Below are 18823 nucleotides of genomic sequence, written 5' to 3' on the forward strand. Positions count from 1 at the left end.
GCTGGAAAGCGACAGAAACTGGGGGAACTGAGGCTGGAGAAGGTGGTAGGACCCCCTGGAGGTCCTTCACTGGGAGAACACACCCTCGGGCTGTCCCCCGGCCTGCCCTGGGCTTCCTGACTCAGGAGCTCTTTGGTGGCGGCCAGCTCCTTCACCACGGGAGCTCTCAGCTCCCCAGCCTGGGGTGGGATTGCTCCTTCTCTGTGGCCCTGGAACACCTGCTTGCTGGCACTACCGGTCCCCTTGACCGACAGCACCTCTCCATCCTCTGGGCCTGAGGAAGGGGGCTTTCACTACTGGGTGCATCCTGCCCACTGTGGCAGAGCAGGCGTGCGTGCGTGTGTGCGTGTGTGTGTGCGTGTGTGTGTGTGTGTACACACATACACCGGCTCTCTCTGCCAGCCAGGAGCGGGCCCTGTGGGGCTGCTATTTATAAACAGAGGCGGCTGCGGTTCTCCAGTAATCAGCAAAGGCAGGCAGACGACACCTTCCCTCCTTCTGCCACACCAGGGAGCAGACAGGAGGGCGCCGTGTGTGTGTCTGAGCCAGGCTGACCCCTCCACCCTGGCCGTAATGGCTCTGGGAGCCCCGAGCTCTGAGAAGCCCCCACTGGAAAGGGCTGGCCCCTACCTGGTCCCTCAAAGCATACTTCAGGGCAGTGCTTTACAGCCCCTTGGGGAGTAGAGCCCCTCTCTGAGCTGGAACGTCTGGATGTGATTTCTCAGGCGTGGAATTTTCAGTCAAAGAGACTTGCCGGGACGGCCGACGTTAGCACCCGTAGGTGTGGGCTGGTGGAGAGGAGGGGGCAGGCGGGACCGCCCCTGGGCCCACTCACCTGTAGCATGTACTCGAACTGGTAGATGCAGAGCCCCAGCTCTGCCATGCTGGGCTTGAAGAGCTCCCGCAGGCGGTACTCCTGCATCAGCCGCACGAACACACAGAAGGCCTCCTCCTCGGGCATCTGGGGGTGGGCGGGCAGGGGGCTGTGAGTGGGGGTGGGGAGGCGGGGGCGCCCACTGCTCTTCTTATGGCTTCGCTTGTCTCTGCTCCATTTACTTTTATTGAACGTGGACAGTGCCGGGCTGCCCGGACCCACACAGCAAACCTCTCTGGTAAATATCATCACCCTGTTTCAATGACAGGAAGCCTCCTGAGGCTGAAGTCACCTGCCCAAGGCCTCCTGGCAGGAAACAGTGGAGCTGGGACTTGAACCCCAGGTCTGGCCACCTCCAGAGCCCACGGTAGAGGCATCCTCTGGTCCATTCCCAGCCATCTCCATTCTCCCCCTCCTAAGCCTGCTGGATTCTCTGGAGGAAACCCCGAGCCCCATAAACATCACACTGGCTGACCTAAGCCTGAATGTCCCACCCAACCCTGGGGGGTGACTGAGTAGGACGGCGTACCCCTCCCTCCAATCTTAGGAAGGGATAGGGGACAGAACAGGTGGCCAGCCTTCTGTGCTCACCCCCTGGGGGCCTGGCTGGGAGACTGTCAGAGGTCACAGGTGGACACAGAGGGAGGTTCTGACCTAGGAGGACACCTGATGGAGGGAACACTCTCCTTTTGTCTACCTCCTGGGGGCAGACAGAGCCGGGATGGGCCGGGCCCAGGCCACCTACCTGCATGAGGAGCAGGCCCACGATGAAGGCGCTGCCCTGGCAGTAGCCCACCTCCCGGTCCACCAGGGAGTAGGCCTGCGAGGGAACACATGCGAGTCAGGGCAGGGTCCTGCCAGGCCTGATGACCACAGCGGTTCTCCGTGGGGCCAGGGGGCCTCACCTTCATGACGTTGAAGAGCACTTCCTGGCCCAGGCTGTCCTGGCCCTTGAAGAACTCGTGCTCCGGGTAGGTGCGGGCAATGTCCCTGCGGATCAGCTTCTCGCAAGGTGAGGACATCTTGAGCAGCTCCGAGTACTGGTTCTTGACTGGCATGTCCGTGGCGCTGCACAGGAGCTGCCACACGATGGCCCGGAAATGGTGTGGGATGCCCTTGCGGATCAGCTCCTGGCGACAGGGTCAGAGCGGGGGTGGGGGGGTCGGGGGGTCGGATCGGGAGGCTGGGCTGGACCCCATCCCAGAGCAGCCTCCCCATGGCCGCCCAGCCCGGCCTCTGAGATCGGGTCCACCCACGCCTCACCAGGGGCCCAGAGCTCGGCCGAGCCACTGCACGGCACGCGGCGTCCATGAGGCTGAATGTGCTGCCCCAGCCCATCACGGAACTCACGGGCGGGAAGCAGGAGGGTGCCTGGGGTGCCAGCCCTGATCTCCACACCCATCCCCCCGGCCCTGGCAAGGCACCCCGAAAGTGCCCACACACCTCCAGTCCTGCCCTTTGCTCGTGCTGGGGCCCCTGGCAGACGTTCCCCACCCCCCGGCCGCCCGGCCAGCCCCGCCGCCTGGGCCACCTTGAGCAGCTTCTCCTTCCTGCGCCGCCACTCCTCCCACTCGTTGGCGATCCGGCCCCACAGGATCCATGTGTCCTCCTCCAGGTGGCTCAGGTTGGAGGAGGCTGAGGAGCTGGACACCAGCGAGGAGCCGCTGTTCCGCCGGGAGCCATTCATGGAGCGCATGGACTTGGAGTCGGCTTCCAGGAGCCTGGGTATGGCAGGGGGGGAGGGTGGAGGCTGCAGGAGCTTCCCACCCTGGCCCCTGGGTCCCAAAGAGCCTGGCCCCCCCTCCCTGGGGTCCCAGAGGATACCAGGGATTGGGTCTAAGTTGTTTTTCCTGAGCGGCACTTGCTGAGTGACTTTCGCCAGTGCCCTAACCTCTCTGAGCCCTGGTCCTGATCCCGGGAGCCCTGGAGAGGCTGCCATTCATGTGTCCCATTCTGTGCCCGGCCCTGGGCTGAGAAGCATGGGGAGTAGCTCATTTAGTCTCGTACCAACCCTGTGGGGCGGGTTTTGTAAAGATTTGTTTACAGACGAGGTACAGAGAGGGTGAGATGCTGGCTGGGGGCACCCAACTAGCAAGGGGTTGCATGAACCACCTATTTCTGAGGCTTTGACATCTGGGGCCTCCCTGACGCAGGAGGGACTGCCCCTCCCAGGCCTAGCAGATTCCTAGAGATAATTAACGACTTGCCTGCTAGTGCACTTTTCATATGCAAACCAACCAACCCAGAACCCACAAACCACCCACCTCTGTTAGGCTCTTGCACTCAGGGCCACTATCCCTCTGCCCTAATCACCCCAGGGCCGGGTACTAGACAAATAGGCCCAGCCCCTATGCCCCCAGCTTGCTGAAGGTATTCAGACTAGCCAGTCCTAAGCCTGATTACATTGCCTCACCATTCCTTCTGGCAGAAACCACAATAAAGGCTCTTGCCCACATTTTTCTCATTCCCTCTGCCTCCTGACTGACCCTGGTACTTCCCCGGGTGGTCCTGCATGGTGCATGGTGTGTTGTGCCCCTCCTCTTGGAATCTGTGCGTAACAAACTGTGGGGTTTTTTTTTTTTGGCCATGCCATGCGCCATGTGGGATCTTAGTTCCCTGACCAGGGATCGAACCCGTGCCCCCTGCAGTGGAAGCATGGAGTCTTAACCACTGGACCACCAGGGAATTCCCCAAACTGTCTTTTTAATGGCAGTCATCTCCTGATCTGCTGGCCTCGCCATACTGGCATAATAATAAAACCTACACTTTAAAACAGGGGGTGGGCCAGAGGAGAAGTGGGAAGGGCCAACGCCAGAGTCAGAGGATTTACTCTTCCCTTCAACAAAGGCTAGAGAAGTGAAGGCCAGGTCCACTGGGCCCCCTGATACTGTGGCCTCCTCATCTGAATGGGAGAACCGTCTGGTGGGAGGTGACGGCAAACATCCTTGTCAAGCCTCTGTTGGAGCTGTCACTTGGCCCAGGGCCAGGTCTAGCTCTGAGAGTGAGGTGGCACCAGCAGCTTCTGTTTGGGGCCCAGGCTATACCCCTGGGGCCTCTCCCTTTCCCTCAGGTCCCAACTCACCTGTTCTGCTCTTCGAGTTTGGCCAGTAGCTCTAGCTCATCGGGGCTGAGGTTCTCGGAGTCAGAGGTGGGGGAGCAGGTGGGGGCCGACAAGGCCTCCTGGGACGAGGAGTCGGGGCTCAGAGTGGGGCTCGCCATGGTGGGCAGGCTCCTCAGCTGCGAGCAGGGCCAGGTCACAGCTCTGTCTGGGGACCAGAAACGTGTGGTCAGCTTTGGGCAGGGTGCCCACCCTGTCCTGCCGGCTCTGGACCAGTGAGCCTGCTGGTCACTCAGAGACATTTCTTCGCCCCGGGCTTCCCATCTCTGGTCTGTCCACTTGGTCACTCCTCATCCCCATGCACCCCAGTCTAGCTGACGGCCTGGCCGGCTCCTTCTGCCCCGGGGGCTGGCTACTGGGATCCCTGCCTTTGTAGTCCAGCGCCTGGATGGAATCAGGAGGGCAACGGCCAGCGCCTGAGCTGTCCTGCTGTCCCTGCGCATGAACACCAAGTCTCAGCTGACACCCTTGAGTCTTCAGCAGGGCCAGGGGCCAAGGCTCCCCGTCACACTCAGGGTCCCTGCTGCAACCTTGGGGGTGCCGATGCCCCTGCTTTGGTGGCTGTTCCTGACAGCTTTGGTCCCTGTCCCCAGCTGTGGCCTGTCCTGGGAGTCCTGCCTCAGCATCTGACCTTCCCTGTCTCATCAACCAAAGTGGGCTGCTGGCACAGCCAGAAGCAATTATTCTCTACTGTTAATTGTCTGGTGCTGCCAATGGCCAGAAGAGTCAACTCCCCTTGGGCTGGGAAGCCAGGGACATGTCAAAGTGCTAGGAATCTGTGCTCTGATGGCGTCAGAGTGAGAGCTACAGGCTCTGATAAGTATCCTGCTCTTGGCCTGTCATGTGCCAGGTGGGTGCCGGCCCATCTCTCCTACTCCTCCTGGGGATGGTCCAGCCCCACCCTCCTGGGAGCCTCAGGGACACTGGCTCCAGCTCAGCACTGTGCCGAAAGCAAAGGCTCTGGTCTCAAATGGAACAGCGTCTGAAGTGTGGCTCTCCTTGGACCTCACCTGACCTGGCTCTGACAGCTCAGCCACAGAGGGGCCCTCGCCCAGTTCCTGGAGAGGGGGCATCTGGTCTCCAGGCAGCAGGAGGACAGTCACAGGACAAAAGCAGCCCATTTTGCACCTGCCTGGCACCCTCAGGTCACTGAGCACCTTCCCACAGCCCAAGCTCAGCCCCCAACCAGCACCTGAGGGTCCACAGGTCAGCTGGACTTGATCCTGGCCATGCACTTGATTCTAGTCTCCTTCCCTTGTGCTCCCCATTTTTCTTTCACCTCATGGGGGGCTCATAACCCTCCCACCCCAGGACTCTGTGGCTCCCCAAGGCTACTGGTTCTGCTTCTGGCCCCTGAGGGCCCCCGAGTTTGTCAGGCACTGAGGGCTCTAGCTTTTGGTGAGTGGTACAAACTCTAGACGATGGCTCCCATCAGAAGCAGAAGACCTTTTTCCTCCTGTTGCCCAGCTGGCCAGGGACAACCTGCCCCAAAGACCAAGCCACGGTGCGCCACCAAGCCAGGAGTTAATCATTCCTGAGAGAGGGACAGTGGGGGCCACTCTGGGGCGTCCCGCAAAGTCTGTGGCTGGCCTGGGGCGGAGACGGGCCATGGACAAGGAGTGCTGACTTGGAAGGATCTCTCTGGGCAGGGAGGGGCTGGGAAGGCTGCGTAGGTTTCCCAACTTCAGAGCTGGGAGAGGGGAGTAGGTGGTGGTGGAGGCGAGGATTGGAGCCCCATAAGCACAGCTGGATTTGGGGAGTAGTGGGGGCCTCAGAGAAAAAGACCACACGTGGCCAGGGCTGGGGCTGGGGTCCACTGTCTCTGTGCTGAGCCCAGGGGACCCCAGCCTCAGAAGCACATTGCCTTCCCCCGCCAACCCCAACCCTGGCCTGCAAAGAGCCCAAGAGAATGGTTCAGCTCTGGGTTTCCGATTAAAAGAAACTACTAGGGCAATCCACTAGCAGAGTTTGCTCAGATACTTATCACAAATTAATGTGTATTTCATACAAGAAATAAAATGTATTCAATACCCAGGGCTTAAATTTGCAGTCTGAGAGGCAGAACCTTCTGGTCCCTCAGGAACTTTCTCTTGACTCATCCCCATACTCTCTAAATGCTGCGCAGCCCCAGAAGCCATCCTCCTGGTGCACGCACAGAGACACATACTCCTTCACACTCACACACTCACACTTACCCACAACCTCACACCCCACACACTCAGATACATCCACACACACACTTACCCACAACCTCACATCCCACACACTCAGATACATTCACACTCACACACTCACACTTACCCACAACCTTACACCCCACACACTCAGATACATTCACACTCACAAACCACCTCACACAGTCTTGCGTGCACATGCACACACGCTCTGACATACACTCACACACAGTCGCAGACCTACGCGCTCAGATACACAATCACACACTATCTCACACCCACACACCCCTTTGACCATACGTGCACATGTACACACACACACGCACGCTTCCTGCACTGACCAGGTCTCGCCACGCCTGGAACCGAGTACATACGGATGGACATGGGCTCACTGCCCTCCTAGCTCTGTGAGCAGCCCTGTCCCTTCTCCAGAGCGCCCGGACTCTTACTGCCTCAGTCCCTCCTTCCCTGGCGCTTACTGGGGGTCATCTGAGGGCCGGGTACTGTTCTAAGGACAGGGATGTGGAGTGGAACGAGGCGAATGAGCCCCCATCTCCCAGGGCACGCGGCCGCCCTACCCTTGCTGGATGGGCACAGAGACGCAGAGACAAGCCAGGTCCCCTCGAGTGCTGAGGGGCCACTGGCCTCTGAGATCCACACACAGGCCCTCCAGGTCTGGGGTCCCAGCCTCTCAACGGCCCCATTTGAATGCCCTTTGTTTCTGCTTCACTGCAGCCACCCGAAGGGGGTTCCTGGCTCCTGCGGAGTGGGCAGTGGGTCACCTAATGCCGTCCCTGCTGGCACCACCGCCCGCCACGCCCTTATAAGGTGGCCCATGGCTTCGGAAGCCCAGTCAAGCCAGAGGGGTGGGAGAAGACTGCCGGTGAGCTGGGGGTGGGGTTGGGGGGCAGAAAGGTCCAGATGCTGGGGACCCTCCACCTCCCTTTTCCTCTCCCTCGCAGGGGCATTTGGACACTGCCAGTCATGCTTCCTCCTTCTTGAAGTACTCTCCCATCTAGTTTCCAAGAGGCCAGGGTCCTGAGGCTCCTCCTGCCTCGGCCCAGCCTGGCACCCCTTCCTCCACAGGCCCTGCTTTGGTCCTTATCCCTTCATGCCCTCAGTGAGTTCACTTTCAGGACTTAAATGACCAGATACATGTCGGTGATTGTGACACCCTCGTCCGCAGCTTTTCCTTTCTCCTGAGCACCAGCCAAGATTGCCAACTGGCTCCAGAATGGCTCAATCAGATCCACCACCGGGGTAGGAATCACGACTGTCTGGGTCCCTGCTACTTCTGCGACCTGCACTGAGCCTGGTACAACCTGAGAGTCGAGAAATATTGGAGGAATAGAACCTGCCTGCCCACCCACCGGTATTTCCTTAGTGCCAGTCAGGTCCTGGGCACCATGATGAGGGCTGAACACTGCTGGGCAAAGACAGAAGCAGCCCCTGCACACCCAGAGCATACAGGGGTGGGGGGCGGGCAGAGACCAAGAGATGATCACCTGTGATTTCTATTACAGATTGAGAGAAACACATGGAATAAAAGATGAGGTAGAGAGGAAAACAGTCTGGCAGTTCCTCAAAAAGGTAGACAAAGAGTTGCCAATATGACCCAGCAATTCCGCTTCTAGGTTATCTACCTGAGAGAATGGAAAACGTACATTCACAGGAAAACCTGTACACAATTCTTTTTTAAATTCTTTTCCTGGCCGGGCTGCACGGCACATGGGATCTTAGTTCCTCAACCAGGGATAGAACCAGCGCGCCCTGCATTGGAAGCATGGAGTCTTAACCACTGGACCTGCAGGGAAGTCCCACCTGTACATGATGGTTCACAGCAGCACGATTCACAATAGCCAGAAAGTGGAAGCAACCCAGACGTCGATGGATGAATGGATAAATGAAATGTGGTCCATCCAGACAATGGAATGGTATTCAACCATCAAAAAGAAGGAAAATGATTTTTTTCAGTGAACTCTTTCCTGGCAAACCACCCTGCCCCCGACCACCTCCAGGGTTCTGGCTCAGTTCTCTCCCCTCTCCCCAAAAATACCTACCCCTATACCCCAGCCCAAGGCACATTCTATGGCAATTCCTACCATACACACCTGCCTGCCCTACTGGGTCATGAACCTTCTGGGGGCAAAGGCCTATCTTCTTAATTTTCTACTCCAAGCCCCTAATGCAGCATCTGGCCAATAGTAGGTGCTCAATCAATGTCTGCTGGATGAAGGAAGAGAAAAACCCCTGTGCTGCTCAGCCAGGTGATCAAGGTCAACACCATCAGTGATAAGTCATGTTGAGAGCATGTGCACGTGATACGCTGACATGAGAAGGGCACTTCATCTCTGGGCCTTTCTCCCCAAGACTATGAGAAAAACGTGACCAATCCAGATTAGGAGACACTTTAGAAAATCCCTGACTAGTCCTCCTCAAAACTGTCAACGTCATCAAAAACAAGGAAAGCCTAAGAAAACTGTCCCAGATAAGAGGAGCCTCAGGAGACTTGACAAAATGTCCTACGGGATCCAGGAAGGGGCCCTGGGAAAGAAAAAGGAAATTAGGGAAAAACTAAGGAGATCTGCATAAAGTATGGACTTTAGTTAATAATAATGTATCAATATTGGTCCATTAATTATAACAAACTTACCAGATGATGTTACTAATATGGGGAAACTGGCTGTTAGTCTGTGAGGGTGGGGTCTGTGGGAATGCTTTGTACTATCTTCTCAATTTTTCTTTTTTTTTTTTAAGAAATGATGAGAGATTACATCTATTTATTTATTTATTTTTGGCTGCATTGGGTCTTCATTGCTGCGCGTGGGCTTTCTTTAGTTGCGGCGAGCGGGGGCTACCCTTCATGGCGGTGTGCAGGCTTCTCATTGCGGTGGCTTTTCTTGCTGCAGAGACCAGGTTCTTGGCACGCAGGCTCAGTAGTTGCGGCTCGCAGGCTCTAGAGCGCAGGCTCAGTAGTTGTGGAGCATAGGCTTAGTTGCTCTGTGGCATGTGGGATCTTCCTGGACCAAGGCTTGAACCCGTGTCCCCTACACTGGCAGGCAGATTCTTAACCACTGCGCCACCAGGGAAGTCCTGATCTTCTCAATTTTTCTGTAAAGCTAAAACTGTTTTGAAAACTAAAGTCTATTTTTAAAATTAAAAAAAAAAAGATTCTGTACCAGGGTAGACAGAAAAGTAAAGGACAGTTTTATAACATGTGAGAGGTACCCTAGCGAGTAGAGAGTTGCTCACTGGGTCTCCTGACGAGGCCGTAGAGGAAGAAAGGTTTGCATTTGGATTTCTTTTCTCTTTCTTTTTTTCTTTAAGTACTGACCAAAGTATTTTAAAAAAATCATTTCATTTTATTTTCACTGAGCGGCTTGCGGGATCTTAGTTCCCCGACCAGGGACTGAACCCGCGCCCTCAGCAGTGAAAGTGCAGAGTCCTAATCACTGGACCATCAGGGAATTCCCTGCACTTGGATTTCTGACTCCAGAGCCTTTGCCCCAAGTTGATCAGCTGAGCTGTCACTCTGCATTCAATGACTTTAGAAACAACCTATGTAAAACACCGAATGCAGTGAGCGCTCAGTAAATGACTTACTCTTTTTCAACAGGGAAAGTGAGTGAGTGTGTGTGTGCCATCTTTCAGAGGCAGGCAGAAGACCCCAAGACTCCTTTAATTTTGCTTTCCTACCTACCCCGCCTCCATACCCCACCCCCTACCAGCCCAGCTTCTGATCCTCTACCTCTAATGATTATGGGGACCCAGAGTCATTTCTAAATCTGAAGCCTTGAAAGATGCCACGTGACCCCATCTGCCCAGACAGACTATCAGCTGGGCCACTCAGACCACCCCGACTCCTGGGGAGACGGCCTGACGTCTCCGGGTCTTTTCCTTGGCCATGGGGTGGGCATTTGATGGGCGAGCTGCCCCTCAGGTAACAAGAACGACTGCTGGAATTCAGCAGTCACTGCCGGCCCTCCTCTTGTCCCCAGTTCTAGCCGCTCCTCCGTGCCACTTGTGATGTTTCCACATCCAGGTACCTTCCTCCATGGCTGTATGTGTGGATAAATGATCCCAGATCTCTTGGCCTCCCGGGAGGACTTCAGGGCCAGCAGCCTGGGTTCAAATCCCTCCTCACCTACTTTTCTATCTTTCTGATCTGGGTACAATGTGCTTTGTCTCAGTTTCCTCATCTGAAAACAGGGCTGATGATAGTACCGACCTCACAGGTTTTGTTGGGAGGAGTAGATGAGCTAAAGCCTGTCAAGTGCTTAGTTCAGGAGCTGGCCCATGATATTTATCTCCCCCTGGGTAGAAAGTTCCATGAGGGCAGGGGCTGGCTAGCCCACTAGTGGATCCCCAGAGTCTAGTGTACCATTAGGCATCTGGTATTTGTGGACTGAATAAACAAACTTCCCCTCCTCAGCAGGCCCACCCCTTATGTGGCAGCCCTGTTTAAATATTAAACGCAATAAAACTAAAATCATTGTTATTGGTAGTAACAGCAGCAGCAGCAAGTACCTTCAGGCTAAAATCAGCTGTGGAAGGACCTGTGGAATCCCTTAGGACCTGTGGAATCCCTTCTGACCTAGGACCTGTGGAATCCCTTCTGACCTAAAAAAAAAGTTTACTACCTTGCATGTCAGCAGCTACTTTCTGCCACCATCACAGGTTCCTTCCTGGCAAATCCCTGATTTCTCTATATTTCAGTATCCCTGAGAATGACAAAGGAAACAATTTAAAGCCCTCATAAGCCTTCCAGGGACAGGTGGATAAGAGAAGTGGCATCTTGTAAAGGATCTCGGCTCTTCAAAGCCAAGATGGTATCTTTCCTGCTGCAAAGGCTGGCTGGGCCAGGGCCCAGGGTGAGGTTGGTCGGCCCGGCCTTTGGGGGCTCTCCAAGCAGATGGATCTGACCTCTTTCTACAGAAGAGATCCAGGCCCTCTTTCAGAAGTGGGTGAGTAGGGAGGGCTGTCAGCTCCTAAAATCAACCAAGTGTCTACTGAGCATCTGCTATGTGCCCTGTTCTCGCCTAGGACTCAACCATGAATAGACAGAGACGTGCCCTGCCCTCGTGGGACTCTTGGGCTGGGAGATAGCCCTCAATGAAACAATCTCACAGGGACTTCCCTGGCGATCCAGTGGTTAAGACTCCATGCTTCCAATGCAGGGGGCACGGGTTCCGTCCTCGGTTGGGGAACTAAGATCCCACAGGCCGCGTGGCGTGGCCAAAAGATAAAAAACAACAACAACAACAAAGAACAATCTCACAAACACATCACGGTGCGCTGAGAAATCAAAGAAAAGTGCCAGTGGGGCTCTTGAAATTTCCCTGGAAGGGATCAATCTCTTCCCCAGCCCCGGTGAGTTGTTAGTTCTCCTAAGTAACCTCCCTCTTGCCCTCTGTTTGGCTTCTAGAACATGTGTGCAGCAGACGTCCCTGTGCGGGGAGGGGTGGGGTGGGGTGGTTTGCTGCCTTTCCAAGTTCAATTCCAAATACTGGTCTCTTTTTTTTTTGCGGTACGCGGGCCTCTCTCTGTCGTGGCCTCTCCCGTTGCGGAGCACAGGCTCCAAACGCGCAGGCTCAGCGGCCATGGCTCACAGGCCCAGCCGCTCCGTGGCATGTGGGATCCTCCTGGACCGGGGCACGAACCCGTGTCCCCTACATCGGCAGGCGGACTCTCAACCACTGCACCACCAGGGAAGCCCTCAAATACTGGTCCCTTTGACCAGGGAGTGTCCCATGGTGTGTGCCCCTTGGATGGCATTTGGGACACAAAGGCCTATAGGATGAAACCCACCAAACAAGGCACGCTTCCCTGCGTGCACCATGCTTGCTCCTGCCGCCTGGGCCTCTTCCAAGCACTTAGGCTGCCTGGAACACCCCTCCGTGCCATGCCTGCCCAGAGAGCTCCTCTCCCAACTCGTATATCATCTCTGCTCCACCTTCCCTGATGCCCCGGGGATGCACCGGGCCCTTTTCTCTGCTCCACAGCATGCTGTCCGTTAATCTGTCTCCTGCTTCCACACAGGATGGGATGGTACGGGCACGGGCTGGAATGCTGGTTCCTCCGGGTGGTTTGGGGGGATTAAATGAGATAGTATATCAATGGGGCTTGATACAGGGTCTGGTGCGCAGCACGGCCTGATCAGTGTGTGTTCCTGGTTTCAGCTCTTGCCTGCTGACGTGGAGAGGGTCTTTAGATGCAGGGCAGGAGCCACCCCTGACGCTCCTTCACACCCCAGCCCCTGACTCGATTCCCAGTACGTGGTGGAGGCCTCATCCGGAACAACCAGCACCCATATTCTGCAAGAGGAAACTAGAGCACAATCCTCCGTTCCCCCTGCACCCATCAAAAGCACATGCACAAAGACCCGGCCCCCGCCCCCCAGTCTAGGGTAAAGGGCACTGATGTCTTTCACCAGCCCTTCCCGGGAACCTTCCCGTGTTTTCCTAAGGAGTCCACAGTCTATCCCGGGGAGGCTTCTGAGCCCACTGCATCTGCACAAAGTCCCCCCTGGGGAGGCCGTGGAGTTTGTTTCCTGTGTGCCTCGTGACCTTCAGAAGTCTCCTCGTTCAGTCCTCCCTTCAGCACGTGGGCAGAACAAACCTCTCCCCGCCCTGCGTCAGAGGTCTACGTGGGGTGTGGGCACTGCCAGCAAGCAGGCACCCGACTGCCCTCTGCCCCCCGGGAGGTCCCTGTGGGGCCACAAATCCCACAACCAACTGTCTCTTAGCCCTGATGTAAACTGGCTCAGCCATGGAAAGACAGTCATTATCCACTGAGGCATCAGCTAATTCCAACCAGGGGCCCAGGATGCCCAGTGACTCTGCCAGCACCCACAGGTGGGTGACTGCCCTCCTGGACCCCACTGACCCCTTCCACCTGGTGCCCAGGGGACATTCAGGGCCACATCCTAACCCCTCTGGCTCCCCTGCAGTACAAAGTCCTGGTTTCGGGATTTCTCTCCCCATTTTCTAGATGGGTAAGTCGAGGCCCCAAGGCTAGATGCGCTTTTCCCCAGAGCCATCCAGAATCCGCTGGTAAATATCCACAAGGAAGCCTGGGCTTGCTCCTCTGGGGCTTTCCAGGCGTGCTTATGTCAGACAGGCAGCGCCGGCCTGATCTGGATTCCCCTCAGGCAGGACCTGGGGCTCCTTCGCAGTCCCTGCGGTCCTGGCTGCCCTGTCTCGCCAGTTCTGTGATCTGCCCTCCTCTTTGACTTGCCTCATCCCAACCTGCAGTCAAACCAAACCACCTGCAGTCGACCACAGAAGCCCAAGGGAACACACAGGTTGGACCCGAGGATGTGGGCTGTAGGGCGGGAAGAGCCAGTACACCTGGAAAGACACGATGACATGGGTCCCCCAGATCCATCCCAGCCCGGCTGAGGGGAAAAAAACCAAGCCGACTCCTCACTCGTGTTCCACCCGAGCCTCTTCAGCACATTTTTCCCTTCTGAAAATATTCCTTAACAAAGAGCTGTCTGCTTCTGGCAGGCCCAAACCCAGCCCCACTGGGTCTCAAATGCCAGGATCGAAGGAAGCTGTTTCATTTTGGCATGACATGCCGGTCGTGGGTGAAAGAGTTCTCGGGGCTGTCAGGGGCTGCTCCTGCCATCTGAGGCCAGCGGGCGTGGTGGGGTCAGGATGCTGGTCCTACCAGTCTGGTCAGGCTTCAGGACCAGGGCCAGGAGCAGGCGGTACCCCTACCCCTCTGCCAGGGGTGGCAGAAATCAGGGCGCAGCCAGTGGTTCTTTTGGGGAGACGGGTGTAGGCGAGAGAGGGAGCATCCTTCCCTTTGAAGAAGGGTAAAGCGAGGGAGATGAATAAAGGGGAAGAGGCCTGGGGCAGGTGTCCAAGGGGTGCTGGGAGATTCTGGGTCACCCCGCCACCTCCAGGGCCCCAATAGGGGCACAGGCTCAGGGAGGCTGGTGTGGATGGGAAGGCTGGCTGCCTGGGGCCGGGCAGGTAGCTCATGTCTCTGAGTCTCTGCCTGAGCTGGGAGCTGCGGGGTCCTCCAGGAGGACCTGGGCAGGTGAATTCCAAGGAGGGGTGCCAAAGTGCTGAGGAGCCCTGTGTGTGTGTGTGTGTGTGTGTGCGCGCGCGCGTGCGTTGACGGGGGCAGGTCCCAACTGCCTGGCCCTGTGTTGGAGGTCTTAAGTTTTTCTGCGTGTGCTGGGGATCCAAGTGTCTGTCCGTGCGTGTGTGAAGGGCTCCTGAATGTGTGTGAGGGGCCCAGGGTGTCTATCAGTATGAGTTGTTGGGGGTTCATGGGTTTTGCTCTGTTGCCTCCCGGATGTGTGTGTGTGTGTGCATGTGAGTGGGGCCCTCACAGAGGTGGGTGTCCCTTAGGTGAGGAGTGGGATTCAGAACATCTGTTGGGAGGTCCTGAGCATGAGGTGAGGGTGGATTTCCAGGAAGTAGGGATCAAGACGGGTCAGGATCAGGGAGTGTGTGCGATGATGACCCTGAGGAGTGGCTTTCAGGGGTGCCCTTGGGCATGGGGCTGCTGGGGGTGGGAGATGGCCCAGCAGGCCGAGGTGAGGCCTGCGGGCAGGAATTCGGATTTACAGAGGCTGGGGAGGGGTCCTGTGCGGTCAGAAGGGAGGGGTATGGCTCTAAGACGGGTATCCTTGGGGGCGGGGGCAGGTCTGGGCCCAGAGATAGGATGTGAAGTGAGGGGAGGGATGGTGTGGCAAGGGGTCTACAGATGAAAGGGGTCTTGAGGGATCGGGACAGAGAGAGGGCGGAGGTCCTGGGCTTGCGGGGGCGCTCGTAGGGGCCGGGTCTGCGGGGTGGGGACTGGGGGATCCCTGAAGGGTCCGGGAAGGGGTCCTGAGGGTCAGTAAAGAGGGTGAGCGGGGGTCACGGGCCTGAGGGGCCCTCCCGGGGAGGGGGCGGCGTGGGGGCGGAGGGCGCCCGGAGGAGTCGTGGGAGGGGCCCTGAGGGGTCGGGAAGCGTTGGAACGAGGATGGGCAGGGGCCAGGGCCCGAGGCTGACGGCCAGGGTCCGTGCTGGGAGTGCCGAGGGCTCCCGGCGCGGGGTCCGGGGCGAGGGGGCCCGAGTCCCAGTCTTGCCCGGCCCCCGTGGGCCGCAGCGCGGAGTCGCGGGCCTGAGAAGGCGCCCGGGAGGCCCGGCCCGCACCGCCTACCTACCTGCGAAGAGCGCGCTGCCATAGCCATGCCGAGCCTCGCCGTCCCGGGCCGCGCCGCCGTCCCGGGCCCCGCCGCGTCGCTCGCCCCGCAGGCCGGCCCGGCCCCCTCAGCCGCCCCCCGGGACCGCGGCCGCCGCCGGCTCTGTCGCTGCCATTTCACCCGCTGACAGGAGCCGCTGCCCCGCCCCCGAGGCCCAGTCAGCCAATTCACCGCCCCCAGGCGCTATGGCTCCGCCCACTGGCCAGGAGTGACGGGGTGTCTGGCCAATCCATGGTCACTCCGTAAGGAGGGCGAGGGCCCTGGCTACGGCCAGAAGGTTGCCGCCTTTGAGGAGAGAAGCGAATTGAAATTAGGGAAGCAGTGAAGGACGGGGTGTTTTGCCTATCGGAATGTGGAATCCTGTTGATCAACACTTGGAAGGACCAATAGGAAGGAGAGAGGGGGTGTGTCTCTGAGGGAAGGCTGCGTCCCTGAGGAACCCCAGACAGAGGCAGGCCAGCGTTTGGCTCTAAGCCCCGCCCAGAGCCGGGCTTTTTGCCCAATAACGAGACTTCCTGGGACGGCCATTATTATCTGCCCCTCAAACCTCGGCCATGGTAACTCTTGGGCCTCTATAAAGAAGATTGACATCTAGAGAGCCAATGACACTGAAGGAGGGAGGTGAAGTGACGCTCTCTGGCCAACGAGATCATGTGAGGTTAGCCCTCCCGGGCGGTGGGGCTTGAGGCCTGGTGGAGTGAATGAAGTACGGGAGGGGCTGAGAAGGGCGTGGCCTAGATCAGTGATGGGGCGGGGGCAGATCAGGTGGAGGCTAATGGGTTGGGTCTGAGAAGGGGCGTTGCCAGAAATCCCTTAGGCTGCGGAACCACATCTTCTCTGAGCCCGGCTCTGTGCTGAGGGCGGGGCTTTGGGTGGTCGGGGTGTCACACCGGAGACTCAGGCCTGTCGCATTCTCTAGTCTAGGCCGGGTTAGGTATCTTGTCTGAGGCTGACAGTGTCTTATGTTCCCCCATCAAACTCAGAGCACGCTGTTATCACTGCTTACATGGCCCTCCCATCCCCCACCCCGCCTAAATAGATGGGGGCGGGGGAAGGCAGGGCCTAGGTCAGGGGTTCCCCGGCATTGCTGAGCAGGGGCCCAGCACATGGGAACTGCTTATAAATGTTTGATGAGTGAATGAATGGCGGGCCCAAGGTTATTAACAGGGAAGGGAAGGATGGGGGTATCGCTCAGGCTGGGGAGGGAGATGTAGAGGCAGTTATGGATAGGGGGCAAGACTTAGAGAAAAGGACAAGTTTCCGCCCCAAGATGCAGGGGTGGGCCCTGGAGGGGAGTGGGGCAGGGAAGGACCCTGTCACAGAAGAGTGGGTGACATCGTAAGTTCAAAATGGAGAGACAGAAATGGAAACGGGGAAGGCTGGCACCCAGAGTGGGGAGTGTCAGGACCTTCTGAGGTTTGAGATCTCCACCTTCTAAATAGTAGGTAGGGGGCTCCTTCTGGTTTTGGGAGTGGTGAATGCCATACAGCCACGCTTTCTGCCCCTGTCCATCCGTCTCCGCCTGTCTACACTCTGTCCCATCTACATTTTGCCTCTGTCTGTTCTCTCTTTGTCTCTGTCTCTACTCTGAATCTGTCTACACCGTCTCTGCCGCTGTCTATACTCCTTCTCTGTGTCTTCCCTCTCTCTTACTATCTATTGTACATTGCATCTATTAAAATTTTGGAACTGTTAAGAAAAGCTTCCAAGCGTATTTCTAAAAACTCTGTGGTAAAAATAGTTATAATGAATTCCTTCTCCCCCACACGTCCATATACCCCCATACCCCATTCTTTAAAAAAGAACGTATCTTTGTGACTTTCCTGGTGGTGCAGTGGTTAAGAATCTGCCTGTCAGTGCAGGGGACATGGGTTTGAGCCCTGGTCCGGGAAGATCCCACATGCCGCGGAGCAACTAAGCCTGTGTGCCACAACTACTGAAGCCCACGTGCCTAAAGCCCATGCTCTGCAACTAGAGAAGCCACTGCAATGAGAAGCACGTGCACCGTAAGGAAGAGTAGCCCCTGCTCGCCGCAACTAGAGAAAGCCCACGCACAGCAACAAAGACCCAATGCAGCCAAAAATAAAAAAATGAAATTATATATATATAAAAAAGAACATAACTTTGATTCCCTGGCTGTCCAGTGGTTAGGACTCCATGCTTTCACTGCCGAGGGCCCAGGTTCCATTCCTGGTTGGGGAACTAAGATCCCACGTGCCGCAGGGCCAAAAAAAAAGAAAAGAAAAGCATATCTTTGCCTCCCCCTCCCTTTTTTTTTTTTTGGTGGGATCTTAGTTCCCAGGCCAGGGATCGAACCCATGCCCTATTGCAGTGGAAGGGTGGAGTTTTAACCACTGGACCGCCAGGGAAGTCCCTATTTGCTTTCTTTCTTTTAAAGCTTATGTACTGGCCATTTCATAGTCCTTGACAAATCCAAGGTGACCTTGGATTTGCAGAGTATGAAGCTGAAGAGAATCTTAGACATTGTCCTCTGATTCCTGGGTGGACTTGGGAGGCGGGGGGAGGACCCCTATGGGCATGTTAGAGATAGGATGCAGGAAGTCAGGAGGGCAAGAGTGACACCAGGATGTGGTGAGGGTCAAGTAGTCACCAAAGGACAATCTCTGAGCTGGCTGCCCATGGTCCCTCATGCGGAGGAGTGAGGAGCCGTCATAAAGGACAAATCTTGGAGTTTGCCTTCAGAAAAGAACAGTTTGGTGTGACCCACAATTTCCAAGGAACAGGAGAACCTGGACTGGTACAGGAGGTGGGGGACAGAGGGGTCTGCAGAGGCACAAACCTGGGTGGGGTCCAAGGCCACCCAGATAGAGGTCATGACCAGATCGTTTCTGGGACCTTGCCTAGGAGATAAGTGGCATCTGGTGTCTGGGGAATAAAGTTAAACACTAGGAAGATGCACAGAGCATCTGACCCTCTCATCCTTACTCTGCCGTATTCACACAAAGGATGGTTTTATTCTGGGGGTGCTTTGATTCCATTTTTATAAGCACAGTGGGAAAAAAAAATCCAACACATTTCTGTTGGAAAAGACTTTTGAATCCTAAGCTGAATCTAGCCAATTAGATTGCTGGATCACTTTGCTATTCAGTGCACTTAAACCGTTCCCAATTTTTTTTCAGTGTTCATTTTTACTTGATTGAAATCATTTTTATCAGGAACATTTTTTTCCATGTGATTTTTGCAGTAAACATTTGATTCATTAATTGGACTCTTTTTGTCCAGTTTTTACCAGCTGTCAATTCTACCTCTGTGATTTTTTTTTTGGGGGGGTGGTTGTCATTTCTTCAGAGTCAGATTTTGCATATTTAAATTTATTAAAAGACTCTTCTCAGTATTTAGCAGATAAGTTTTAGCACTTAAAAAAAATCTTTTTCTGGACTAAGCTTTGGACTCAAAATTTGTTTGTTGGGAATATTGACTAATATGGTCTC

General features: G+C 56.2%; 1 protein-coding gene across 7 annotated transcripts in view; it reads right to left on the minus strand.

Moving 5' to 3' along the window:
• The window catches only part of EVI5L (ecotropic viral integration site 5 like), a 29810-nt gene extending 14398 nt beyond the window's left edge, over positions 1-15412 (minus strand). For 3 of the 7 annotated variants that reach the window (XM_082652296.1, XM_082652291.1, XM_082652295.1), the window contains exons 1-6: positions 15333-15412; positions 3957-4136; positions 2406-2595; positions 1780-2004; positions 1620-1694; positions 836-961 (exon numbers count right to left, since the gene is read on the minus strand). In XM_082652296.1, coding sequence (XP_082508422.1) covers positions 836-961; positions 1620-1694; positions 1780-2004; positions 2406-2595; positions 3957-4093 — 753 coding nt within the window. In that variant the 5' untranslated portion in view covers positions 4094-4136; positions 15333-15412. Of the gene's footprint in view, positions 1-835; positions 962-1619; positions 1695-1779; positions 2005-2405; positions 2625-3956; positions 4141-15332 lie in introns of those variants that run through there. The other 4 variants (XM_082652293.1, XM_082652290.1, XM_082652292.1 and 1 more) reach the window with 2 other exon arrangements.
• Between the last annotated feature and the right edge of the window lie 3411 nt (positions 15413-18823).

This window comes from Grampus griseus (assembly GCF_964374135.1).
Source record: "Grampus griseus genome assembly, chromosome: 3".
NCBI lineage: Eukaryota > Metazoa > Chordata > Mammalia > Artiodactyla > Delphinidae > Grampus > Grampus griseus.